Genomic DNA, 13,177 nt, shown 5'->3' on the forward strand with positions numbered 1-13,177 from the left:
AAATGAATTACAGTGACTATCAAAAGATTACTTCGGTAAATCGGAAGCAAAATAAAAGGACACTAGAATATTTGTCCGAATTAATCAAAAGATTACTTCGGTAAACCTGAAGCAAAATAAAAGAACGCTAGAATATTTGTCCGCATTATTACATTATATCAATCAAAGCTACAATCTTAAAGTAAAATAGAATGTGATAAAGATCTTAAAAAGTATCATATGTATGTCAGTAATCGTAATCACATTACAAAAACCTCACATAAGCTGTCAAATCTATGTTCCATTTAACAATCTCTTACAAACATAAGTAATTTAGCATATGTAATATCAACCAGCATATTTGATATCAGATTACAACAAAAGCTTACTGATTCATATTAGTACAGCTATGTTTACACACTGGTTTCACGTCCTATGATAGAGACAAATTTATCCACCGAAACTTGGTCTGTGCCGTGCTTCTCCGTGTAACACCGCCTTGCTGCTTCTCTAAGCTCTGCTGCTAACGTGGTCCCGGACTGGTCCACCATAGCTGTGAAAACACCATCTCTATCCTGCAGTAGAGCATGCGCCTCTCCCATCTCCTGTACCCGGCCCTCCTGCAGTACCTGATACATTGGAAACGAAATACATTTGAGCCAGGGAAACGTCAACCTTTACCACTTCTGGTAATGTGCTGTGCCTTAATTCATTCCTTCAATACATATACTTCCACAAGAAAAGAGACTTACCATGATCCTATCCGAGTCGATGACAGTGTTGATTCTATGGGCTATTGTTAACACGGTGCAGTTCTTGAACTTCTCTCGAATGGTCTCCTGAATAAGCTGGTCCGTTCTGTAGTGGAAACATAGCGTTCAATGCAAATAATGCCCATGTCGTATTTCATTGAGATCACATGAGTGACATGACAATACGTTACAATCCCAAACAGTCAAAGAAGTGTACGAATTTTTGTCAACAGTCATCTTGTCGGTTGACTTACCTTGGGTCTACATTTGCAGTTGCTTCATCGATGATGAGAATCCTGTTTTTCCTGAGGAGGGCTCTGGCTAGACACACCAGCTGCCTCTGACCCACACTAAAGTTGGTCCCAGATTCAGCCATCTCAGATTCCAGCTTTCCTTGCAAGTCCTCCACTGCTTGCTTCAGCTGAACCTATATATACACAAATGATGGATACAAAATTATATTCCTTAAGTCTGAGATGAGAGCAGTACAAATGAAACAGTTCATTTTTCGATTATTTACCATGTTATGATGTCGGCACACAACAAGAATATCTGATTATGACGTATTTTAGTATATAAAATTGGTGTCAAATGTCACCTCCTCTACGACACTCCATAGTTGCTGGTCTGTAAAGTTGTTGAAGGGGTCTAAGTTCCTCCTGAGGGAACCAGAAAACAGGACAGGGTCCTGGGGAATGACGGAGATTTTCTTCCTCAAGTCGTGGAGTCCGATCTTGGTCACATCCACCCCGTCAATCCTGACAGTTCCCTGTGGCTCCGCCATCCTGAACAACATCTGCATCAGGGAGCTCTTCCCCGCGCCAGTCCGACCTACTATGCCAATCTGAACGTGATTAAAAGAAACAATGTCATAATCAAATTCAGCACATAAGATGGTCATTTTACTTCAGTATCAACGCTTTACAGGAGTTGCTAATTCCTATTATATCATATTTATTGTGTCAATATGATTTTAAGTTTGCACTTGATATAAATATTTAGCTTTGTGGTAACCTTTTCTTGTGGCTGTATGACAACACCAAGATTCTTGAGAACATCGGGTCCATCTTCAGAATAGGAGAAGGTTGCATCCTCCAGCTCGATGCCCCCGTCCTGAGGCCAGTCCCTATGTGGTTTCGTAATGCTTGCTAGCGGTGCTTCAGGCTCCAGTTTGGTGTAAGTTAACACCCGTTCTGCTGATGTCATCTGGTGAATATGATTGGGAAAAAGAAAGTTGCGTTTAAACGAAGTTTTTTCCTTGCACTATTCTACATGTTAAGTCAGAGTTGTAGAAAAGATTATTTTTCATACCAGATTTTCCACCTCTGCACTCTGGCGAACGATCCACTGAAACCGGCCTGTGAGGATGAGTGCATACGTCACTGATAGGCCCACCAACCCGCCATCTAAAGCTGTAAAGACATAGACATTATGTTGAAAAGTGAACGCACAATTACCGATAAACAAACTACAATGTGAAATGATATAATAATCTACACATTACAAGATACAACTCACCTTGAGAAGCAAGAACACTACAGAAGGCCACGGCAGTGATGAACAAAGAGACTAAAATGTCTACCCTGACAGCCATCCATCTACCGCAGGAAATGTACAGGAACCAGGCTTCAGAGTGCAGGTCCTGGTGAGCATCAAACTCTTGCTGGAAACTCTCCTGGGCGCCGAAGGCTCGGATGGTCCACAGACCTTGTAGGGTGGCAGACAGGTGGGAGAACACTGGGCTACGGGCTGAGAAATAATAAAGTACCCTCTGTCAATATGGGATATCAGTGCCGCCTGACAAAAAGTATGGCACTGCATGTACATGGTCTTCAGGCTTCGTATCATAACTTGCAGGGCGGTAGACAGGGCAAGGGAATGTGTAGAGGACAGGCATTTCAGGTATGATGAAAGTTGATCTGTTTTGCAGTAAACAGCTATTTTCCGTCAGTATACAGTGTAGACAGTGTTGTAACTGTAATCAACTGTAAAAGACTGAAAAGTCTCACAGAATAGGCCTTTACATGTAGCGTAGTCAGTAATGCACAGGGACTGATGAGCAAAAGCGCCGTACCCTCCTACTTCAACCAACTTGACATTTCATCCAAGCAACTCTCAATAATCATTTTTTTTGCATGCTGAACAGGTGAATGATGATAAAAAGTAGTACATAAAGATTTTATACAGGACTAATGAGGATGATACAAGAGTTCCTTTGAAAGAATATTTGTAGAAAAACCTACTGGTTCCCTCCAGCCGTTTGATGTCCCTGGATGTGCTCAGGTAATACTTCCGGATGTACATGAACAGTAACAACAGAGGCAGGGTGGGGATGAACACCCAGGGGTTGATGACACCAGACACAATCATCATCATGCATAAACCTATAGACCCCTGCGTAGGAAGAAAAAAAAATTAAGTGTTCATCTCACTACTCACTTAAGTAATGGGTACCAATCATTGCCTCCGCCATATAAACATGTAACTCCATTTTGTAAGAAAACAAACAACCAACTCACCAATCATTACAAATCTTACACGCGGACAAGGACAGACAATTATCTACACTTGAGGTACTGATTGTCAATACTATTAGTAAGACATTTTCAGCAGCAGTCTGCCCAATCACTCTGCTAGGGAATTTCAGGAACTACCATGTAGTCAATAAATCGCTATAGTTGGACGACATACATGTAAGTACTTCAAAATAGAATCATCACTGAGACACGTTCTAGAAGAGTTAATTGTAGACCGGCAATATTTCACAACATATGCCTGCAGACTGTAGAAAGGGTACAGACAATAGCCATGGAAAGGCGTTCAAATACTACCTGTACGAATTGGGTGAAAGACCACGGAAACACCTCATCTAGTTGTCCGATGTCTTTCGAGAACCGATTCAAAACTCGCCCTGGTTACAAAATCAATAAAACAAATCTTAATGACTAGTTCAGCAACATCGCAAGTCGTACGTATGAGGCAACTTTAAGTACTGGCCTCTATCATTGGATATAGAGCACCGGCACTGTACAAGTAGTCGATTATGATTGCGATCTGGCAGGTATTTCAAATCTTTAGATATTAACTCTACCTTGCAGCAAGCATCTAATAACATGTTCATACAACGTTCGTTTTGAAGGGTTGCACAAAATCACCAAAATGGAGTCACGTTTTGTCTGACATTCATCAACAGTTAGAATTCAATACGACCGGACCTATTGGTCCGATCGATGTATGAAACTCACCAACAGGGTTTGTGTCGAAGAACCTGATTGGGGCCCTGATGATGGCATTGAACATGTCGTTATGGAGGTTCGTTGAAGACTTTACTGAGATGAGAAAAAGGAGCCGATTTCCAAGTACACCCAGAAACAGGGCTCCCGCTGTGAAAGCAGTCAGAACATAGATGTAGAAGTGTGTATCCGGAGGGGCCAAGGGGAAGGCTGTGCTGCTATTAGTCGGCATGGATGTTTCATTCACCATGTCTCCAACATTCGAAACATTGAAGAATGTTGTATTGTAGCCGTTACTAGCCAAGATCCAGTTGTGTTTTGCAGCGAGATACTGCTCCTCCGTCCGTGCCCTGTGTTATTAAGAACGAAGAATATCTCAGTTGACATGTTTCCAAAAGAGAGGTTGACCGAAAAAAAGCAAAGAACACAACTGGCTTTATAGCCATATAATCTGCTTAAGGTGCATTGATGCATATATACAACTAGATATAAACTAGGTAAAAATATGCTGATATATGAAAATGCTTCTCATGAAATAAAGTTCTACCACCTCCTTAACATTATTTGTAGAGCAGACTTACCAATATGCTAGCCACCAGTCGGACATGAAGTATAATACACTGAAGGAAATTATGGCAAACATGGCAAATAGAAATCCTTTCACGCCAGCACCGGCTGTGAAGTAGTCTCTGTACACTTTCCACCCAACAGTGCCAGTCATTCGGTCTTCTTCTTCAAGCAGAGGAGCCGCTGCATCCTAGATAAAGAAACGTCTCGTTTCTGTTAACAAAGTGATATAGATATTTTTTTTTTAAACACAAACGAATGAAGACCATGCAACGATAAGGGCTTAAGATATAGATGCTGTAGCATTAAGTGACATTAAACAATAATTTTGAAATGTACGTTTACCTTTTCGTCGGCTTCTGCTTTTAAAGGATTAGTGCCTAAACCGTTTGCTGATGTCCCAGAAAAAAACGGTGAGACCGCCATATCTTCTTCGCTTTCCTCTTTCCCCAGCAGTTTTGTGAAGTCAATCCCTGATTGCTGCAGTTCAGTGTACGTTCCGGTTGCTACCTGCTCTCCCTGCAAAGGAAAAGAAGAGTTCGAAGACCTCATACCTCCGTGAAATCATTTTCGCCTTTGTAGATACATTGCTTCATTTTGTTTCATTGATGATGCATATAAGGCCGCCATTAGAATAATCTACTATAAACGATGGTATTCTCTTCCAGAATTACAAATATCGTATGCGTGACCTGTTCTTTGGCAGAATACCATGTTTACATTTTATCATAAATCATGTAAGATATGCACTTTGTGATCCCCGAATTTACTACAAAGGAATTATGTCACTTTAGCATTGATTATGCAAATCGGAACCATATTTGCATAATTAGTATCTGTAGATGTTCCTCCTGCCATAGCTTTCATACGTCATATGTATTAGATTGCTGTTTTGAAAAACACTGCAATCATAGGTTTCCCTCATTAATCATACAAATTAAGACCTAATTTGCATCATTTGCATCACGTTGTGTACATCTCCATCTAAGTTCCTTACATACTGGAAATCCGTCATTTATTTGTTCAGTTATCCTTAAAAGATTTAAGCAAAAACGCCTCTGCAGTTCCAGAGCATGCTGGTAGGGGGGCCAAACCTACACTACTTCTTCCTTATATCTGCCACCATAAAAATAAACCACAACATGTCCAGCACAAAAGATACAAAATGTTCTGCTGCAGCCAACCTTTCTGACACCCCAATGATAATGATTTGATTAGCTCTTCTAGAGTCGTCAAAGATTTCGTAATTTTTTTGTAATCAATAATCGATCTAAAACAAATCTACTTTGACATTATTTACCTTCAGCAGCACCATTATTTGGTCAGCCTCCTGCAGATATTGCAGCTGGTGCGTCACCAGGATACGAGCCTTGTTCCTCAGAGTACCCTGGATGCATCTTTATTTAAAAAGAATTAGCATGATTCAACTGTCTACCTAAAGAATGTAGGTATGCAATCAGCTATGCACTATCAAAACAACAAATAAACAAAAATCTGGTGCAAACATTTCCAGACAAATATTTAGCAAGGCGCTTCTTGATGTGGTGGTGTATGATATACAATTGTATCACATTTTACTATCATTTTCGTGCTTCTAGAATAGTCTTTCCATCCAAATGACGTCAGTATACAATAGAAACAATGTAGAGCAGAGCTAAAACTATACGACACCAACCTGTTAAACAGGTGCCGCCCAACTTCTGAATCAACAGCACTTAGTGGATCGTCCAGCAGGTAGATATCTGCGTCATGATACACAGCCCTGTAAGGATACACAACACGCAGGTGCACATGATATTTTTATCTTTATCGGGGTGCTGAAATCAAGATTCTTTTTAGCAAATAACAAAAAAGAATTTCTACCTTGCCAGATTGATTCTAGCCTTCTGCCCACCACTTAATGTCACACCTCTGTCTCCAACCAGTGTCATGTCACCATGGGGCAGGAGCTTGAGGTCCTAATGGAAGTATGAAAAGGGTTCGCTTGTAAATCATGTTTGTGAAGATTGCTTGCAACAAACCGATATATCATCTATTCTCTTTCTTCCGCTTATGTGCTAGTTGCAACAACTTTCCCCGCAACTTTGTGTTTTTATTCACAAGCACGATCACAATCTTCTGTAGGACAGTTATTACTCTTTGTTTTCCGAAAATAAATGCATATATCTAATGATACATAAACCTTTATGTTCCCCCTATGTAATATTATCTATTAGTATGATCTCACAAAAACTGACATTACCTTTTCCAGTGCACACACTTGGATGGTTTTATCATAGATGTCTTCCTTGTAAGGCCGTCCGAAGAGAATATTTTGTCGCACAGTGCCAGAGAACACCCACGGCTGCTGAGACGCATAGCCAACCTTGCCGTGAACTTTGACCTCTCCTGACGTCACCGGTAGCTCTTGAAGAATCGCACTTAATAGTGATGACTGTGGAAAAGATGAAAAGAGAGGTTTATTTACACTGATTAAGACTTTTACATACCATACAACATATTAGTTTTATATTCTCCCTGACCACTTGATTTGAACACAAAATCCATTATTTTGTAAAGAAGTACTGGCTGTATCGTAACTAAGTAACTATCTACTGGACAGATCAGTTTCAAACTGACCTTTCCTGACCCAACAGGTCCAATAACCGCCAGAAGTTGACCTGGTTTCAGCTGCAGGTTGATATTCTTCAGGGTCAGCTGATCACTGTCCTGAAATATGGAAACAGGTATATTCAGTACCACCTCAATGTGAACAGCGTATTCCATTGCCATGACTTAAGTACTTGGTGTTACGGTACATGTTTGCCTTCAATTTAAGAGCATGTCTTTATCCAGCTGCCCTATCCATTCAGATTGATCGTATTACTAGTACATTTGTATATTGACATTAGAGTGCCCTACCCCAGTCCACTTAGCTTTGATGTCGTTCAGCATCACGCTGTACTCGGCCTCCTTAGGAGACGTTGTAGTGATGCTGCGAGTTCTCCCGAAAGCGTCTTCAGAATCTGCTTCCTCCAACAGCAAGAAGTCCTGATTATGGGTCATAAGATATCGAAGAGTAAGTTTCTTCTCACAAAGGTGTCTTCTTTTACCTGCCAACGTTTAGACATCCACTCTGCTGACTTCATTAGGCCCTAAAGATGTCTACTACTGTACCCCTTACCGTAAGTTGGTGTCACAAATATGGCAGTGTCTGCATGCACCCCTCCCACCTCGCAAGCAGCTGCAAATGTTATTGTGCAGTGATAAAGTCAACAGAGCGGCCGTCGAAAAGTTTCTTGTTTCTAAGTAATAAAGTTTATCATCAAATATAAAAAAAGATTGAAATCCCTGCCTTGAATAGTTATGGGACCATGCGTGTTAAAATGAAAGTTACCTGTATCCGCCCTATGGAGACTATGGACTCTGACAAGAGAGCAATGGCCAATGGCATGAACACGAATACAGCAGACTGCAGGATGTTATACAAGCCTACGGCTTTGAAGACGACTCCGGCGGTGACGTCATGTCCCGTCAGGGCAAACGTGACTACAGTGAAGAAGATCAGCAATCGCCCTGCCACTGATGACATTGACATGTTCAGTCCGCGGAATATTGACGCTTTGTTGATGACTCCAATCTCGAGCCTAAAGTATGTAGCAAAACAAAGTGTACATTGTATGTACATGGGTAAGTCGTCCTCATGCTTGTAAATGGTGGACTTGGTAATGCATATCGCGATGCTACAGTATTTTTTCTATATGATATTTTTATGCATTTACAATGAAAACCCGATCCCGATACGCTCTATTGATACATTTCAGTAAATTCATGTATGTGATCAGATATATGACAACTAACTATTACATCATTTTATGCACTTTTATGTCAATGCGTACCGCATTATACTGCAACAATCTATCTTATTGGGTAAATGTCATTGAATGACTGCAGACCTAAAGCCTCGTCATCATGACATAGAGATAACTAGAAAACTTACTTTCTAAGGTTGGCCACTACTTCAATGAATGGTTTCTCCCAAGCGTACATTTTGATGACCCTCATGGCAGAAATGATCTCACTCATGGTCCTGATACGGTCGTCTGTTTTCTTTGCTATCTGGCCCCTGGAAACAAAAAGTAACAAGTTATCATTATACACTATACAACTATTGTTACATAATAAATGCTGTTTGCCTTTCACACAATTCTCTCAAAGGTCATGAATTGTAGAAATGGTGCGCTTCACTGACATGTTGCAGTTGAATTACTGTTTATTTAATGTCATTGTTTTTATAATTTACATTCGGAAAATTGACACAACTTAATCAACTTAAAGAATATCGCTATCTTTACCTGTAGGTAGCAAAGAGTCTCCCAATGCGACCGGATATGGCGAACTGGAAAATGATAAAACCCAAACCAGCAAGACTTGGAGGCCCCATGTCTCCATACAGTAGGATCATCACTACCAGGATCTCCAACGGCCCAATGCACAGGTAGTGGACGAACTGGAACCCCTAAAGAATGGATAGCCACAGGTATCATGAAATATATAATCTTTTATGATATGTAGCAACCGTATTCACACAACATGGGATCCTAGCTTCATTTTGAAAAGGAAATGCACAAAGCATCTGTTCTGTCTATTTTGCAATAATATGCTTTGTATAAGAAAATGCATCACGTACCATATCAAACCTGTTGACATCATTAGACATGAGGTTGACGATCTGTCCAGTGTTGCTCTTCCCTAAGGCGGCCTGGCTTAGTTTCAGAGTCTGTGTGAGGAACAGATGCAACCGACAGATGTAAGCGGGGTTAAAAATTGAAAGACGAGTACTTAACTTTGGGCAAACCTTGAAGTGTAGTTGTGTAGGATTATCTTCATCTCAGCATCCATGTCAAGATAACGTGTGCTAAGATTGCATTTTCTTTAATTAATAAGATAACACATGCAGGTTATATCATTATGCAGAAATATGCTTATATATCTCTTCCATTACCTTTCTATAGATAAGGCCACAGCATGCTACCCGCATTCTCCATCCTAGTATCATCTGAAGATACATGTATGGATGCTGGACCACGGAAACAGTTAATGCACAGACGCTGATGATCAAGGCGTACAGGTAGGCTTGTGTTGTAGTCACGGTACTCTCGGGGGAGAAGTAGCCAATCAGCCAGGTGAGGGCAACAGGCTGGATTATCTTAACACCTTCCTATAAAGAAATGGTATAAACCGTTACGCTAACATTTTGTTAAAGAAGATAGATAAAAGAGAGAATTTGGTAAATATATAACACTTTCTTCGTCCATGAAAATTGGCACTGGTCTTCGTATTTTTACATGTATACTCACTTGACTACCAAATGTGGTCCGCCATGTTGGATTGTTAAACCAAAAGCTCCCAGTAGGCAAATTTGAATATGTAATCGCAGTTACGTCACTACAACCTTACACACATACAAATGTCTGGCTCTTCGAGGTTCAACCAACCAGCATGGTGACATCACGTGACAACGCCCTATTGGTCTTTCTACATACATGTTAATTGGCACTGTTCTCGTGTGTACTAATACTTCTCACAGTGTTCTTTATAGCACTTAGCGTTACGTAGTATGTGGTATGTATTAGTGGTAGGCATCTTCGCTAGTGTATGTACCTACCACGAACAGTGAGCACAGTCCCAACAGTAGATATTTGGCACCAAACACCCTGAACAGAGCCCGTTTCAGGCTGGGCAGTCGCTTCGGAGATTCTTTTGCCTTGTCCAGCTCCTTCTGCCACTCTCTATAACAGGTAAAATTACTCAGAATACGAAATACACATAGCACTATGCAATAAAACAGTTACGTTTACATTGCCCGACACAATCAAACTATGATTTCAAAATGAGTTCGTAACAAAGAAAAGACAGCCAGAAGTTAATATAGGAATGCTAGATAGAAATTATGAAGCATTAATTATTCAAACGTTCTACCTTTCAAGATCATCTGCTTGTTTCTGCGTGCTGTCCTCATACAGGACATTGTACATGTCATCTTCCTGTAGTGTTCTCTTGTAGCCAGTCTTGAAGATTGGATTCAGCCACCTTCAAATAATGCACACAGACGATTAGAACTGTAATCGTTAGGGGCGGTTGTAGAAAAAAATCTAAAGAAAGATATTGTGTGAGACTGACTGAAGTTGAATTCGGATCAATTGCAACCTTATCGCCAATTTTCAGAGCAAAATGAGCTGTTTGCAAGAGGAAGTGGGGGAACGACTTACCAAACATCACAACAGAAAACGATTTATGAAATCAAGTTTTGACCTCGAAAGTATATAGCCATGCAGTTTTTTGACAGCAAGCAAATTGGCAAACAAAACTAAGCAACAATTCAGACCATAAAGACGGTGCTTCAGCAAACCATGTATATTTTGTTATTTTGCATACGGTCTAATTGTACAATGTCCAAAGAGCACACCTTCCTCAACTTATCTGACACACCATGTTTACCCTACCCCTCCTACACTGTTTGTGTGCCCAGCATAAGATTAGAGAAAAAAGAACACCCTTAAGCCCCCGTCACAAATAAGAAATTCAGCTCGGCCGACGTGTTGGCGAGCTTCAACTGTGCATTTTCGGCCTAATACGGCCGACGTCCTGTCGATTACGCGGGCTTCGAGCGATTTTGAGAAATAAAAGTTGATCCGAATATTGGCCTTTTACTAGGTTAGTCGATACTGACTTCGTCCGTGTCCAAGAGATGGTATCATCTCATGGGGGCTTTTTAGTTTTTAGTGTTCGACGGACGTCGCCTGAGATTTTCATTGGAAAATACGGTCGACGCTCGGGCGATTTTGAAATTCGGCGAGCTTCGGGCGATCTACAAAGTCGGCCGACGCTCGCATGAATTGTGACGCCGGCTTTAGCGCTTCATATCAAGGCCAAACCTAAAACTTTGATTTGTAAAAGTGATTTTCACGCGGTTAACCCCAGGTACTGGAGTATGCTGGCATCCTTCAATCTCTCCGCCAAAGAACGCCCCCCTCCCCCAAAGATTGAGAAACTAGGTCTATCCTTGGTATGGTGCCATTATTGTTTGCATCTATGTTTGGTCACCACAAACCCCGGCATATATATATGGTCAGTTTACTCATGTATATGGGGCAGGTGATTAATCTTTAATCAATTCTTAAAAGGCAAACTTAATCTTAAGTGTGACAGTTTGTAGGTTCCAAGGATGTCCATTATCTTCTATAATCGAAGTAACATATGAAGAAGAAGACGCGTATGCACCTGTACATGATGCTTTGTATATAAAAACAAATTTTGAAAGGTGGACGTGCTGACATTAGTACGTCTTGGGCACATAAAACAGCGTGACCTAATTAGATACAATCTGATCGGAGTTGTTTTCTGGTCCTCAATTCCCTGTGGAAAGAAGGTGATTCAATCTTTTGTGGATGAAGATAGAAGTATAACTGATTAGATTAACAATAAAAAACACTTTCAAACGTAACCGTTAGAGTCGTTTTGACAAAGGGGAGATCGTGTGTATAATCATCAGTACGTAGTATGGTACACGTGTCGTTTGATTAACCTTTGGCCATCTTATCTTACAAGTGTTCTTAATGCGTAACTGCTTACAACTGGAACAGAATGGCTTCTTTGGTTCGAGTTTTGTCTTCGCGTTTTGTTTCATTGGAACCAAGTCAATGGCGATGTCGTGGCTGTCGTCTGATTTCGAAGAAAATGTTACGGACCAAAACGTTTGAGTTACGTTACCGTGTCTCTTCATTCCCGCCCATGAAAAAAAATCACGACTACCAAACAATTAATTGTTTATCGATAGCTTCATCTTGCGTTAACTACATGTTTGGCATATATCGAGCAAAGCTGTGCTCTACGGAGAGCTTGTGAAAGCTTAGAAATGATGTTACGACAAACGTTGGTAACTTTACTGTCACTAATGGTTCAACTGATTTAGCCTGGAATCCAAACCTATTATAGCTCCCGAGAGACTCGGGAACTATAGTAGGTTTGGATTCCAGGCTACAACTGATTGGCCATGACATATAATCTAGATCAAACCATCTATTGGCTATAGCTAAATTGGCTTACCAGAAGAGCAGCTTGGAGAGTAGACCAGCCTTCTCCAAGGGATTTGGTTTGGGCTTCTTAAACTTCTTATCCATCGTGGGTCCGCACCTCTTGTTGCGACCGGTACCAAGCGAAAAGACGCCCCAGTAAGTTTTTCCCCTTATGCTGCGTGACCTAAGAGACAGGGTTTGTTTGGTTTGTTGCTGTTTGTCTTTTCATTAGCAGGTTACGTGACGTCAGTGACACAGAAGAAGAAGAACTTTATTGCGCGACAATTATAACTGGTACACTGTATGGCAACTTACGCACATGAGAGTTTAACTATTGCTAATTGTTGACAAATGTAGAGAACTAATCTAATCTATGACTAACAGTAAAAACAATATATAGAATAATGTACATGCTAACGCTCTAGAATACAGTATGTTGGTACATGGTAACAGTATGCTGTGCCAGGAATGTATGATATTGTCTCGTTTTTGCACAGAGTTATATGCAAATTTGCCTACATGACAATATAACATTGAACATCTCTGTACTGGTAGATGGTGATATTGTGTCGGACGTACATACAATAGA

The 13,177-nt window shown here is 40.7% G+C and overlaps 2 protein-coding genes across 2 annotated transcripts; both read right to left on the minus strand.

The window, feature by feature from the left end:
* Window positions 1-197: 197 nt before the first annotated feature.
* On the minus strand, window positions 198-7,528 carry LOC136423390 (ATP-binding cassette sub-family C member 4-like). The gene is made up of 18 exons (XM_066411534.1): window positions 7,433-7,528; window positions 7,151-7,240; window positions 6,774-6,965; window positions 6,395-6,489; window positions 6,207-6,293; window positions 5,832-5,928; window positions 4,877-5,050; window positions 4,546-4,721; window positions 3,977-4,314; window positions 3,563-3,642; window positions 2,975-3,125; window positions 2,250-2,480; window positions 2,043-2,143; window positions 1,746-1,937; window positions 1,330-1,575; window positions 986-1,158; window positions 732-837; window positions 198-608 (listed from the first exon to the last, which is right to left on the minus strand). Exons 1-18 carry the CDS (start codon window positions 7,463-7,465, stop codon window positions 393-395), a joined length of 2,778 nt encoding a protein of 925 aa, XP_066267631.1. The 5' UTR covers window positions 7,466-7,528; the 3' UTR covers window positions 198-392.
* Window positions 7,529-7,874: 346 nt separating this feature from the next.
* LOC136423391 (ATP-binding cassette sub-family C member 4-like) lies at window positions 7,875-12,693 on the minus strand. Its single transcript, XM_066411535.1, has 8 exons — window positions 12,620-12,693; window positions 10,493-10,603; window positions 10,179-10,302; window positions 9,621-9,731; window positions 9,201-9,290; window positions 8,866-9,029; window positions 8,511-8,636; window positions 7,875-8,157 (listed from the first exon to the last, which is right to left on the minus strand). The coding sequence occupies exons 1-8, from the start codon at window positions 12,691-12,693 to the stop codon at window positions 7,875-7,877; spliced, it is 1,083 nt and encodes a 360-aa protein (XP_066267632.1).
* Window positions 12,694-13,177: the final 484 nt, after the last annotated feature.

Source organism: Branchiostoma lanceolatum, chromosome 17 (genome assembly GCF_035083965.1).
Source record: "Branchiostoma lanceolatum isolate klBraLanc5 chromosome 17, klBraLanc5.hap2, whole genome shotgun sequence".
Lineage (NCBI taxonomy): Eukaryota > Metazoa > Chordata > Leptocardii > Amphioxiformes > Branchiostomatidae > Branchiostoma > Branchiostoma lanceolatum.